Here is a 14,784-nt window from a genome sequence, read left to right as displayed (position 1 = left end):
TTGTGAGCGGGGAAGGGCAAGGAGATTGTAAGCCCCTTTGAGTCTCCTGCAGGAGAGAAAGGGGGGATATAAATCCAAACTCTTCTTCTTCCTCTACCGAAGTGGTGCGAACCGGCTGAATCCCACCACTGGATCTAGCCCTGGGATCCAACTAGCCCTAGGATCCAACTGGTAGGAACCGATGCAGAGCCGACTGCAATGGCCGCATTTCCATTACACCTTTAAATCAGCAGCATTTGGTTTTTTTTCCATACAGCTCCACATTCATTCCTGCCCACAGGCAAGAAAACATGCTTTTAAAAAAAGGAGATTCCACAGCTTCAACTTTTAATCATTGGAAACACCCCAAAGGGCTTACATCACAGTTCTTTGCAGTTATACAACACGGATAACATTTGATTTCTTTCTACTGATTCTTGTTTTTGCAGAGCTGTAGATGTCCATATAGTTCTGAGTACAAAATAAACCCCAAAGCTGCCTAGGAGAATGTTTCAGTTTATCATCGGAAAACATTTCCTCAACTTTCCCCAGCGTTAAAGAGACAAGCCCCCCCCCCGCCCCCCCAAGCAAGCCTGGAGGCTGAATTTCACCTGCTGGAGAAGCAACTCACGAACAATTCACCCAACATCAGATGAGGACAAACACGGACTGAGGGCATGGTTGCAAAGTCCAGGGCCCTCGCCCGTCTTCCAGCCCCAGAAAGAAACAACACGACCCTCCAACTTGGGTTTAAATATAAACTTTGTAAAAAAAACAACAACAGCAAAAGCGGGAGAAACTGATGCTGCTGCTTCAGAATCAGGTTGGCTTTTAAAAAAAATTAAATTAGTGATCTGGTATCTGGAAAATATCTTTAAAAACATAGAAAAACGGGCATTTGATTATGTGGTGTAGTGGTGAAGAAGAAGAAGAGTTTGGATTTATATCCCCCCTTTCTCTCCTGTAGGGGCTTACAATCTCCTTGCCCTTCCCCCCTCACAACAAACACCCTGTGAGGTGGGTGGGGCTGAGAGAGCTCCGAAAAGCTGTGACTAGCCCAAGGTCACCCAGCTGGCGTGTGTGGGAGTGCCCAGGATAATCTGAACTCCCCAGATCAGCCTCCACAGCTCAGGCGGCAGAGCTGGGAATAAAACCCGGTTCCTCCAGATTAGATACACGAGCTCTTAACCTCCTACGCCACTGCTGCTCCTTAGTTGGAAAGGTCTCCCTGGCGTATGCAGCTGGTATTCAGACAACAGCATTTCCCATGGCAATTACAGCAGCATGCAAAAACTTTTCATTACGAAGATTCTTCCTTTCCTTTTCTGGCTCAGCCCTTGGGCAAGAGAAATTCGGGGTGGTGGGTGGGGTAGCAGGATGGGTTTGTTTTCCAAACAAAGATGCCAGCTCTGAGATGCAGTGGGAAGGATATTGCTAGAAAAGGCGTCGCAGAAAGATAATTTGAGGCTATTAACTTCTCAAGCAGAGGTGGGATCCAGCAGGTTCTCACAGGTTCCCAAGAGTAGGTTACTCATTATTTGTGTGTGCCGAGAGGGGGTTACTAATTGGTGATTTTGCCCCGTGATTTTTGCCTTAGTTACGCCCCTCCTCTCAGCAGTAGCGCACAGAACTTGAAGCAGTCTAACAGGAGGTGCACCGGCGTGCGTGGCAGCCTGTGCGCATTCGTTTCCCACCCAAGGACCGGCACAGCGGCTGCGTCCTTGCCACAGCCCCGCCCAGGAATGCCCCGCCCCGGAATGCCCGGCCACACCCGTCGTGCCCAGCCCAGCCCCATTGGCGCTACGCCAGTTTGAATCCCACCACCATGGGAACCTGTTGCTAAAATGTTTGGATCCCACCACTGTTCTCAAGCTCTTTAAAACACACACAGAAAGAGATAGCAGTCGCCTGGCCGATCATCGCCTGGCTGTCTGGTTTTTGACCTCCTGCTGTCAAGACCCTATTAAGACCCGACAAGATTTCAGCTCTTCCCTGGCTCTTGCCATGAGACTTTGGGGTGGATCCAGAGGAAGTTGCAACATGGAAACCCAGCTTATTTCACTATTTATGTCCACTGGGGTTTTTGATTTGGGGTGTGCAGTAACTTCTTTACTGCTTGAGCCAACCAGCAGTTGGCCTTATTTTTGGTTTGCGTGGCTTGGGAACGCTCCGAGTGATTTCCCTCTGCTGGGATCCCGAGGGTGGCGGCTGGAGGGACGTCTGGGAAAGAGAGATTCGTTCAAAAAAATGGAGAGGAGAAGCCCTAAGTACTATCACACAAAACAAAACACTCTCCAGCGGCCAATACGGTAAATCAAATGCAGAAAAACATAATATAATAGAAAGTGCAACAACAAAAAAATCTGAAGTGATCTGAATCCCTTGAAGTCAACCATCAAGTTATGTGGACTATTTTCCCGGTATTGAACTATATTTGAGACTGCAGAATGTGTCTGTGTAAATCTTGATCTATCTATGCCTATTAAAGGTTAATAAAGATAAAGATAAAGAAAGTGCAACAGTGTGATATTAACCAAAAGATGCTGCCGCGAACTCCGTTCCAGCAAAGCCGGCTTGTATGCTGTTCATAGTATCCTGTCAATAAACCAATTTCTGAATCCTGGAGTCTGGTTATTGCAGGCGTCAACAGATCCTGACGCCTGCAGAAATTGAGAAGGGTCACTACTTCCCTCTAATTACATCACACTGGCGAGGAAGCTATCCTCTGAGCCCTGCAGTGGGATACACACAAACACACACAAACACAGACACACCCCGTTCTATTGCTGCGACTGCCTTTTAAAACATATTTTTGCGTTTCATAATTGTGGTAGAAGTTCTGTGTCATTTTAAACAAAATTAGCAACTTGACTGCAGTGTGCATTTTTTGTGTGGTTGTTGCTGTTGCTCAAATCTGAGCTCCTAGGACAGTGATGGCGAACCTTTTTGAGACTGAGTGCCCAAATTGCAACCCAAAACCCACTTATTTATTGCTAAGTGCCAACATGGCAATTTAACCTGAAAACTGAGGTTTTAGTTTTTAAAAAATGGTTGGCTCCGAGGCGTGCGTTACTCGGGAGTAAGCTTGGTGGTAGTTGGTGGCTTTGCTTTGAAGCAATCATGCAACTCTTCCAATGGGTGAATCACGACCCTAGGAGGGTTTACTCAGAAGCAAGCCCCATTGCCAGCAACCAAGCTTACTCCAAGGTAAAGGATTGTGCTTTAGTTCTTTGCATGAAAATCAGTGGGATTTAACAGTGCTTAACAGGGTTACCTACACTGCTTTCCCAAAACTAGGTCTTAGGTTTAATGCTAATAATCGAGCCCAACAGCCCTGGCCAGCCTAGATGTGGGGGGGGGGGGCACTCTGTTTCCGCGTGCCCACAGAGAGGCTCTGAGTGCCACCTCTGACACCCGTGCCATAGGTTTGCCACCACTGTCCTAGGAACTCCAAGTGAAAACCAAGACAGAATTCTCTTGTTGTCAGACATTTGTATCTAGATTGTATCGTCAGCTATGAATAATAATGCATTGTCCTAATTTAGAACTGGGGTCCCCCCGCTTTTTTGAGCCTGAATGCACTTTTGGAACGCAGACGCAAGGTGGTGGGCGCAGTTCCAAAATGGCCACTGTGGGAGGCGGAGTCAGCACCAAATGTCAGGGAATTAGATTGTGCTGAACCAGAGGTGGGATCCAGCAGGTTCTCACCAGTTCCCGAGAGTGGGTTACTAATTATTTGTGTGTGCCGAGAGGGGGTTACTAATGGGGTCCGCTTTTCCACCTCCACGCCCTCGCCTCCCCGAGAGGCATCCTGCCTTTGAACGTGAAGGTTCCATGTAGCAATTGTGACTAATAATGTAACTCCCTGAATTGGGTTAATCCCTCTCAGGTACTGCAATTCATGGATTCTCAGCCTTTCGTGCCTTTTATCTCACCAGTCTCTCTCAAAGAACCTGTGTGTTTCACCATTGCTGTGTTCAGATTTGTGAATTGGGGCCTTTTCTATAATGTGATGATGATTTAGAAATGACCTGGTGCAAAAAATTTTTTGGGGATCGTGGTGGGGTGGCTGCCCATGGGGGGGGGGGCATCCAACTCAGGTTTTGCCCAGGGCTCAGGTTTGCCTGGGTACGCCTCTGTCCCCTTTGCTGAGGGGGGGGATGGCGAGGGAACCTGTTACTAAAATTTTTGGATCCCACCACTGTGCTGAACTCTTAACTCTTCAGCATTTCAGGAAGAAGCTCCCTGCTGGACAGAAGACCCTTTTTAAATGAACACGGGCTTTAAAATATTGTCTTGATTAGATGGCTTCTGTTGCTGAAGCAATATTCTTTTCTTTTTTTAATCTGCAAAGCCAATTGGAAGCCCGGACAGGAAGAGCCACGCTCGGCCCTGCCTACTTTGTAAAGACACTTGGCAGCTGCCACGTAAGGTGTCTATTGGTGCCATAGCGCCATGGGCACCATATTGGGAACCCTGAGCCACTGTATGCAATCAGGGGCGTACCTAGGCAAACTGGCTCCCGGGGACAAAACCTGAGTTTGGCGCCCCCCCCCGGCCCGGCGTATGGGCGGCCACCTTCCCCCCACCATGACCAAACAATGATTTTTTGTACCAGCTCACAAAACACCTCCCACTCCCAGCAAAACATACATGACCAAACACTAAAATTTTTAAAAACACACAAACGACCCTGAAATGTTGGCGCCCCCCCCACGTGACCAAATGGAGGGCGCCCGGGGACATAGGGTACCCTCTGTCCCTAGGCAGGTATGCCACTGTATGCAATCCTGTTCTTACTTTTCTGGGAGTAAAGCTCTGCTCAGTGTTTTGTGGCTGAGTAGGCAGGCATAGGACTTTGCGCTTTTTACCAGTTAATCAACTTGGGGTTTTGGAAGTATAATTCCTCTAGGGTGTTGTGGGTTTTCCGAGTTGTATGGCTGGATCTGATGCCAGCCACAGATGCAGGCGAAATGTCAGAAGAAAATGCTACTGGAACACAACCACGTAACCCGAAAAACCCACAACACCCTCGTGATTCCGGCCATGAAAGCCTTTGACAATACATATAATTCCTCTGTTGCAATGCTGGCGAATGAATGTTTTAAATTCAATAAATGCACACATACATACACCCCAATCCCCCCAAATAATATCATATCCGCCACAGATTTAAGGCCCTTTGGGAATATAAACCCGTGACTCTCCAGCTAGATCTTGAGGCAAAAAGTAAAATGTACATGATGTCTCATTTGGGATGGAATCTGGTTTTTAAGGATTCTATGTACACAGAGCTGTCTCTGGTTGTGCCCAACAAGATTCCCAAGGGAAGTTCATGAGACAGGGCAACTTTGACCCAAACCACACAGCAATCTTGAAGCCACCATGACAGCTTTGGGCAGGACTGGGCAGCTCTAGGGCTGTTGCTGGTATTGACTTTCTGTGGCAGTGAAGAAATCCTCCAGGATGCTCTTGTTGGACTCAAACGTCGGGCGGTCCTCCGGCTTGCTCTTCCAGCACAGCATCATAATTTCATAGAGCTCCTTGGGACATCCTTCCGTGGGTGGCATACGGTAGCCGCGCTCAATGGCACGCATCACTTCCTGTGTTGACATCCCTGTATAGAAAGAAAGAGTCCTGAGCAATTTAACCGTTTATTTATTTTATTTTATATGTACTTTAGACTTTTATACCGCCATATCTGGGCGGTGCACAACATGCAGTAAAAATACAGTCATAAAACAATAATAAATTAGCTAAAACCTATAAAAGCAGCGGGAGACTAACTATAATACTAATAATTATAAGTGTGAGTGGCGCCCGATGACCTATTATTAAATCCTCTCCCAAAGGGAGGAACGGCGAGTCCCACTGGATAATACAAGGCCCAGATGTAAGAGCCAAGAAAGGGGGGGGCACCATCAGTGGCCAGTCCCTCCAACGGCCCGGCGGAACAGCTAAATTTGCTAAATTTAGAAAAATTTAGAAGTTTAAATTTAGAAGTTTGCTAAATTTAGAAAAACAAATTAGAACCGTCAGGAAAGGATGAAATTTGAAGAGCCAGTGTGGTTTAGTGGTTAGAGCTATAGAAGGAGGAGGAGTAGGAGGAGTTTGGATTTATATCCCTCCTTTCTCTCCTGTAAGGAGACTCAAAGGGGCTTACAATCTCCTTTCCTTTCCCCCCCTCACCCACAACAAACACCCTGTGAGGTAGGTGGGGCTGAGAGAGCTGTGACTAGCCCAAGGCAATCCAGCTGGCATGTGTTGGAGCGCACAAGCTAATCTAGTTCACCAGATAAGTCTCCACAGCTCAAGTGGCAGAGCGGGGAATCAAACCCGGTTCTCCAGATTAGAGAGCACCTGCTCCTAAGGTTTCAACACAGTGGTGGCTGTCCGTCCTGCAGCCTCACCTACGTGGGAGCAACTTCAGCCAGGTAGATGGACGAGAGTTTACTGCTCACCTGTGCGATCCTCTTCAGCCATCTCCCCACCCACCCATTTCCTCCACTGGAGGGCTAGAAATATGGAGAGACCACAGGGAAGCCTTTACCCACCTGGATACGGGGTCCGTCCATACGTGATGATCTCCATTAGAAGGACCCCGAAGGACCAGACATCAGATTTTATGGTGAAGCAGCCATAGTTGATGGCTTCGGGCGCTGTCCACTTGATGGGAAACTTGGCGCCTGCCAAGAGAGATCCAAGCAGAGCCGTCAAGAGGGGTAAGGCTGGTTTTCAAGCCAAGGACCAATCCTGGTTCCTAAAATACGTTGTAGGTGCAAACAGCCCCAAAGAGGAGGAGGAGGAGGAGGAGGAGGAGGAGGAGGAGGAGAAGGAGAAGGAGAAGGAGGAGAAGAAGGAGAAGAAGGAGAAGGAGAAGGAGGAGAAGAAGGAGAAGAAGGAGAAGAAGGAGGAGGAGGAGGAGGAGCAGGAGGAGAAGGAGGAGGAGAAGGAGAAGGAGGAGAAGAAGGAGGAGGAGAAGAAGGAGAAGGAGGAGGAGGAGGAGGAGAAGGAGGAGGAGGAGGAGGAGGAGGAGGAGGAGGAGGAGGGGGAGAAGAAGAAGGAGGAGAAGAAGAAGAAGCGGAGGAGGGAGAAGAGGAGGAGGAGGAGGAGAAGGAGAAAGGAGGAGAAGGGAGGAGGGAGAAAGAAGAAGGAGGGAGGAGGAGAAAGAGAAGGAGGAGGAGGAGGAGGAGGGAGGAGGGAGGAGAAGGAGGAGAAGAAGGAGGAGGAGGAGAGGAGAAGGAAGGAAGGGAGGGAGGGAGGGAGGAGAAAGGAGGAGGAGAAAAGGAAGAGAAAGAAGGAGAAAGAGGAGAAGGGGAGAAGAGAGAGAAAGGGAGAAGGAGGAGGAGAAGGAGAGAGAAAGAAGGAGAAGGAGAAGGAGAAAGAAAGGAGGAGGAGGAGGAGAAGGAGGAGGAGAAGAAGAAGAAGGAGAAGGAGGAGAAGAAGGAGAAGGAGGAGAAGGAGAAGAAGGAGAAGAAGGAGAAGAAGAAGGAGGAGGAGGAGAAGGAGGAGGAGGAGGAGGAGAAGAAGAAGGAGGAGGAGGAGAAGTAGAAGAAGGAGAAGGAAAGAAAGAAAAGAAAGAAAGCTAGCTGAAGAAAGAGAAAGAAAGAGGAGGGAGGAGGGAGGGAGGGAGGAGTGAGGAGAGCTTGGATTTATATCCCCCCTTTCTCTCCTGCAGGAGACTCAAAGGGGCTGACAATCTCCTTGCCCTTCCCCCCTCACAACAAACACCCTGTGAGGCGGGTGGGGCTGAGAGAGCTCCGAGAAGCTGTGACTAGCCCAAGGTCACCCAGCTGGCGTGTGTGGGAGTGCACAGGCTAGTCTGAATTCCCCAGATAAGCCTCCACAGCTCAGGCGGCAGAGCAGGGAATCAACCAGCTCTTAACCTCCTACGCCACTGCTGCTCCTAAGCCTGACACTCAGTGAATAACAACCTACTGGTGATCCCTGGCCCCAAAACAGTTTGGCTGTCCTCGAACACCTTTATGTTTCAATCATTAAGAGGATCACAAGCTGCTACGAAGAGGACTCCCGGTTAGAAGGGAGACTTATGAGCGTTTGTTGGCTCCCGTTCAAAAGAAAAGGGAGGAGAACGCGCTTGGACCACACCAGTGATTTATGAGTTGGTTGTGCAGCTATCTGCTTGTATATGATTTATAGAGGTGTATATAAGGCATGTTAATATTGTGGTGATATTGACCTTGCTAACTTCATTGTTACTCCCATGCTACAGACTTCTCTGTGACTCACATGCCAGGCTACTCTATTCAGATGGCCTCACCTTTTGACCTCACAGTATATCTACTCCACTTGCTTTCCATTCCTACTATCAGATCCTCTGAAGATGCCAGCCACAGATGCAGGCGAAGCGTCAGGAGAGAATGCTGCTAGAACACGGCCAGACAGCCCGGAAACCCCGCAGCGCCCCTTGTGGTATTGTTTGTAATATTTGGTAAGAGCTTATAGCCCTTTAAGAATTAATATAAGAATTGAAAAGAAACAATATTATTATGATCATTTTTCAAAGGTTTACCGGCCAGGGAGTGCTTTGCGTTTCTGTTACTTGGTAGTCACGTTGTACTCTTTAACTGTCCTCGAACAGGGCAACACAAGGAAATGAAAGACAAGGAAACAAAAGGAAAGAAGAAGAAGAGGAGGAAAGTTTGGATTTATCTCCCCCCTTTCTCTCCTGTAAGGAGACTCAAGGTGGCTTACAAGCTCCTTTCCCTCCCCCTCCACAACAAACATCCTGTGAGGTGGGTGGGGCTGAGAAAGCTCCAAAGAACTGTGGCTAGCCCAAGGTCACCCAGGTGGTGTGTGTTGGAGCGCACAAGCTAATCTAGTTCACCAGATAAGCCTCCACAGCTCAAGTGGCAGAGTGGGGACTCAAACCTGATTCTCCAGATTAGAGTTCCCCTTCTCTTAACCACCACACCATGCTAGCTCTCTAGAATGTGAATTTATACCTCACTTTTCTCAACCATAAGGAGTCTCAAAGAGACTTACAAACTTCTTCCCTTTTCCCTCCCCACGCCAGACACCTTGTGAGGTTGGAGGGGGCTGAGAGAGTTCGGAGAGAACTGTGACTGGCCCAAGGTCGCCCAACAGAGGCCAGACCAGAGGTGGGATCCAGCAGGTTCTCACCAGTTCCCGAGAGTGGGTTACTAATTATTTGTGTGTGCCGAGAGGGGGTTACTAATTGGGTCCGCTTTTCCATCTCCATGCCCTCGCCTCCCCGAGAGGCATCCTGCCTTTGAACGTGAAGGTTCCATATAGCAATTGCGACTAATAATGTCACTCCCTGAACTGGGTGAATCCCTTTCAGGTTCTGCAATTCATTGATTCTCAGCCTTTCGTGCCTTTTATCTCACCAGTCTCTATCAAAGAACCTGTGTGTTTCACCATTGCTGTGTTCAGATTTGTGAGTTGGGGCATTTTCTATAATGTGATGATGATTTAGAAATGACCTGGTGCAAAAACAATTTTTTGGGGTCGTGGTGGGGCGGCTGCCCATGGGGGGGCATCCAACTCAGGTTTTGCCCAGGGCTCAGGTTTGCCTAGGTACGCCTCTGCCCCCTTTGCTGAGGGGGGGCTGGCTGGCGAGGGAACCTGTTACTAAAATTTTTGGATCCCACCGCTGGGCCAGACATCTCAACCTGCTGTCCTGCTTGTCCTGCCAGTAGGATTTCCAAAGAACTTAACATCCATTATGTACCGCACAAAAGCAAAACAGAGGATGAAGAACTCTCTGATCAGCGCTGCCACCTACCTTCTCGGGCTGTGTATTCGTTATCTTCGATCACTCTGGCCAAGCCGAAATCGGCTATCTTGCACACCAGCATTCCAGACACTAGGATATTGGCCGCCCTCAGATCCCGATGGATGTAGTTTTTCTCCTCAATATAAGCCATGCCTTCCGCGATCTGCAGCAAAGAGACATTTTAATGCAGAAAATAGGACAATATGCAAAATGGTTCAGAAACAAGTTTGGGGTAAAGGATTAGGGTAGGGCCGTGGTGGCGAACCTTTGGCATTCCAGATGTTATGGACTACAATTCCCATCAGCCCCTGCCAGTGTAACCCCCATGCTCAGAATGGGTTGACCCAGAAAGGGGTGGAGACTCAAAGCAGCAAGAGGCTGCAGCAGACCTCATGTAGTTGGAGGAGACAAGGCTACCAGACTCGGACCTTGGTTGTATAAGCCCTTAACACCTTGTTAAGGTAACTGCAATATTGTTGGGAACTACTGGGAAGGTAGTTGTTTATTTTTTGCTATGTTGTAAATGTTGGAGTTTATTGTTTCAGGGTTTCTTTTGTGGTTGTAATGGGTGAGAGTTCTCCTGGAAACCTTCATCGTGTTGAATCCTGTTCATCAAGCCCTTGGAGTCTTCAGGAGCCAACCCACTTGCAAAGAAGAATTGGCAGTATCAGTAGACTGTAAATATAAGGACTTGAAAATGCTACCTGAACAGGACCTTGAAGTGTGATGTTAAATGTTGATGTTATATGTTAAGAAAGTAAACCATGTTGTTTTTAAAATTTGTTGTTCCAAACTCATTCCAAGTTCTGCCCCACAGAACCCACAAGCAGAGGTTACACCAGCATGGCCAATTGGGAATTGTAGTCCATGAACATCTGGAGAGCCACAGGTTGCAGACCCCCCTGCTCTAGTGCAACTGATCTCTGTAGTTTGGAGATAAACTATAAATCTGGGGCATCCCAGCTCCCATTTAGAGCGTTGGTTCCAACCTTCTTACCTGTTTTATCTGCAGCCCATTTCCCTAAATTGTACCCCAATGTTTAGAATTAGAACTGAAAAATTAATTGGCCATGCTGGCAGGGGCTGATGGGAATTGTAGTCCATAACATCGGGAGTGCCAAAGGTTCCCCACCAGTGTGGTAGGGGGTCCTCAACCTTTTGGAGTCTGTGGGCATATTTGGAATTCTGACTCAGCAAGGTGGGTGCTGCCACAAAATGGCTGCCAGAAGAGGTGGAGCCATCCACAAAATGGCTGCTGCAGCTTACCTTCAGTCACACAGCGAAGATCACTGAGCTTTGGGGGCAGCTGCTGCCAATGTAACATTTTTTTTAAAAAAAATCTGCACAGTCAATCAAATTTCCAATAGCCAATCAGAAACCTTGCTGGCAAAAGACCCACCTGGCCCTGCTAGAGTTGCCAGCTGCAGGTTGGGAAACATGTGGAGTTTTTGGTAGTAATACTGGAAGAGGACAGAGTTTGAGAAGGGGAGATGTCACTCACATTGGTCTGGTCTGTTTCCTTTTGGTTGGGGGAATGATCAGGAGGCAGATCTGCTAGGCGAAAGCCACCAAATGCCTCAGTGCACCAGGTATAGGTAAAGGTATAACAACACCTGTAAAGCTTAATCTCATACAATCTCTCAAACAACTTTTTCTCTTTCTCTTTTTCTAGCTAATAGCCCAAGAAAACACAGCCAAGAAGACTGTATAAATGGATTCCAGTAAACAAAATTAACCAGATATTCTCTGATTTTGTCCATTCCATCTTATAGTCTTTATTGGCATCACTCTCTGTTTTTCTCTAACAAAATGGATGCAGTAGAAACCCCTTACAAACCCTGGGCTTCTACTGTAGCAGCATCAACTACAAACATATATTCTCAGTGTATGTTCAGTATAACGCAGGGTGATATAACCTCTAGATAGGCTGCTATTTCGGATCCCCTTCTTCAAGTCCAATTTCTGAAAATAATTAGAACGTATTTCAAAAACAGACCCCTTTCTGTGACTGCAATGTTATATAAACTAAGCTTTCACAACACTTACTCTATTTAGCTTTTCCAAAGTGCATAGATATGCTACACCTCCAAAGGTTTCCCCGGGGGCAAACTGAAAGAAGAGGCTCCTACAGCATACATTTTGTAATATAAGACAAAAACAGAGAATATCCCATTCATTTTGTTTATTGAAGAACATTGATACAGTCTTCTTAGCTGTGTTTTCTTGGATTATTTCTTGTCTTGAAAAATCGAAAAAAGTTGTTAGAGAGATTGTATGAGATCAAGGTGTTGTGATACCTTTATACGTCTGGCGCAGTGAGGCATTCGTTTGACCTTTAGGTGCACCTACCCAGTGGTGGGATCCAAAATTTTTAGTAACAGGTTCCCATGGCGGTGGGATTCAAACAGTGGCGTAGCGCCAATGGGGATGGGCGGGGCACGACGGGGGCGTGGCCAGGCATTCCGGGGGCGGGGCACTAATAATTTCTCTGTTACTGTAAAAAACTCTTACTGTAAAAAAAAAGTTCCTAATTTCCAGCTGGTATCTTTCTGTCCGTAATTCAAACTCATTCTAGCAAGTCCTATTGTCTACTGCCAACAGAAACAACTACTTCTCCTCTAATTGACTGCCTGTCAAATACTTAATACTTTCAAATATTTAATTTTGTTGGTAGAAATCAAAAGAAGGAGACTTTCCTCAAACAAGGAACTTGACCATATTTCTAAAACATGTTTTTAAAACAGCCCAACAGGGAGAATGATCCCGTTTTCTACCTTCGCTAACCAGCCACATAGGAAACAACAGGACTTTATGATTTTTGGACCTAATGGAATTTCTAACGGAAAAGCAGACCCAATGAGTAGCCCCCTCTCGGCACACACAAATAATTAGTAACCCACTCTCGGGAACTGGTGAGAACCTGCTGGATCCCACCTCTGCGTCTGGTGCAGTGAGGCATTCGTTTGACCTTTAGGTGAACCTCCCCCATTGTTTCTCGGACAAGGAATCTGGCAATCACCTGGTGGCTGGCAAACCTTGGCCCTATCTGCTTTGTAGAAACACTTACCGTATATACTCGAGTACAAGCCGACCCGAATATAAGTTGAGGCACCTAATTTTACCACAAAAAACTGGGAAACTTATTGACTCAAGTATAAGCCTAGGGTGGGAAATGCAGCATCTACTGGTAAATTTCAAAAATAAAAATAGATACCAATAAAATTACATTAATTGAGGCATGTGACAGGGATGCGGTATGCCCCAGGTACCAGCACACAAAAGCGGGCAGTTTCTTGCCCAGTACGGCACGGACAGCACAGAGGCTGCCGGCGTGCAGGAGAAAAGAAGAACTGTGATATCAGCAGTCATTGGACCACACACAGAGGCTAACGTACCATAAATACTCGAGTATAAGCCATGGGGGGCTTTTTCAGCATAAAAAGGTGCTGAAAAAGTTGGCTTATACTCGAGTATATACTGTAGTGGGTACCAGGAAAAGTCACCTACATTGGGGACCCCTGGATTAGGGACCATAGACTATCCCACGGCATTTAGTCTGTGCTACCTGTTGCTGCTAATCGGTTGCTACTACCCTGTTTCCCCGAATATAAGACATCCCCAGAAAATAAGACATAGTAGAGGTTTTGCTGAGAAATTTAGTGATAAATATAAGGCATCCCCCGAAAGTAAGACGTAGCAAATTTTTGTTTGGAAGCATGCCCGACGAACAGAACACAGAAAAATAAGACATCCCCTGAAAATAAGACATAGCACATCTTTGGGAGCAAAAATTAATATAAGACACTGTCTTATTTTCGGGGAAACACGGTATGTAATTTTTGCTTTCATTTAAGGGTTCACGTTAAAACTTATGCTTTGCTTCGCCCTTTCTGGACCTCCGGTTGGGTCCAAATTTTCACATGTCAAATCTTCTTGCATTGTCTTTTGGACATTGAATGCGTTTATTTATTCTGCATAATCTTCCTTGAATCCCAGTAAGAGAGACAGACTATAAATAAACAATGCGAATTAATAAATCACAGATACCGCTGAGAAGGCTTTGCAGGAGCTTACGGAAATAAAAAGAAGAAGAGAAGACGACTCCTCTGGATTTATACCCCGCCTTTCCTTTCTGTAAGGAGACTCAGAGGAGCTCACAATCTCCTTTCCCCTCCCCTCCCCCACAATAGACACCTTGTGAGACAGGTGGGGCTGAGAGAGTTCTGAGAGAACTGTGACTGGCCCAAGGTCACCCAGCAGGCTTTATGTGAAGGCAGAGGTGTTCCTCCCATTGGGCAAAGTGGGCAGTTGCCCTGGGCGCCGCCTGGTGGGGGGCGCAAAAACTGCAGGTTTGTCTGTGGGATTTTTGGCCTGCAGATGGCGCAGTTTTTAGGCTAGCAGCACCAAAGTTTTAGGGATTTTTCGGGAGACTATCCAGATGATATCACCCAGGTTTGGTGAGGTTTGCTTCAGGGAGTCCAAAGTTATGGACTCCCAAAGGGAGTGCCTCATCCCCCACTGTTCCCAATGGGAGCTAATAGAAGATGGGGGCTACACCTTTGAGGGTCGATAACTTTGGACCCCCTGAACCAAACTTCACCAAACCTGGGTGAAATATCTATGAGTAGGGTCTCATGAAGATACTTAGGAAATTTTGGTGCCGCTATCTTAAATAATTTCACCCTGACAGCGAGGCACCCCCCTGAGCAGCTTAGGCATTTCCCCAGATTTTCCTTTTAAATCCACCCCCCTTTCTGCCAATGCTTGTTTTCTTTATTTCTTTTATTTTCTCAATGCCTAATAAAGGTTATTATTACTATTTTGAAAGCATTTTGAAAAGGCTTTCAAAAATATTTCTGCTGTGTTCAGATTTGTGAGTTGGGGCAAGTTCTATAATGTGATGGTGACTTTGAAACGACCTGGTGGTAAAAATTTTTTGTTTGGTCACGGTGGGGGAGGGTGGCTGCCCATGGGGGGGGGCATCAAACTCAGGTTTTGCCCAGGGCTCCAGTTTGCCTAGGTACACCACTGTGTGAAGGAGTGGG

At 47.0% G+C, this 14,784-nt stretch overlaps 1 protein-coding gene across 1 annotated transcript in view; it reads right to left on the bottom strand.

Moving 5' to 3' along the window:
* Nucleotides 1-5,227: 5,227 nt before the first annotated feature.
* Nucleotides 5,228-14,784, bottom strand: part of HCK (HCK proto-oncogene, Src family tyrosine kinase) — a 62,389-nt gene continuing 52,832 nt past the window's right edge. The window contains exons 12-14 of the mRNA XM_048498589.1: nucleotides 9,749-9,902; nucleotides 6,534-6,665; nucleotides 5,228-5,596 (exon numbers count right to left, since the gene is read on the bottom strand). Coding sequence (XP_048354546.1) covers nucleotides 5,394-5,596; nucleotides 6,534-6,665; nucleotides 9,749-9,902 — 489 coding nt within the window. The 3' untranslated portion in view covers nucleotides 5,228-5,393. The remainder of the gene's footprint in view (nucleotides 5,597-6,533; nucleotides 6,666-9,748; nucleotides 9,903-14,784) is intronic.

Source organism: Sphaerodactylus townsendi, linkage group LG05 (assembly GCF_021028975.2).
Source record: "Sphaerodactylus townsendi isolate TG3544 linkage group LG05, MPM_Stown_v2.3, whole genome shotgun sequence".
Classification (NCBI taxonomy): Eukaryota; Metazoa; Chordata; class Lepidosauria; order Squamata; family Sphaerodactylidae; genus Sphaerodactylus; species Sphaerodactylus townsendi.
This window is presented reverse-complemented; position numbering and strand designations above follow the sequence as displayed.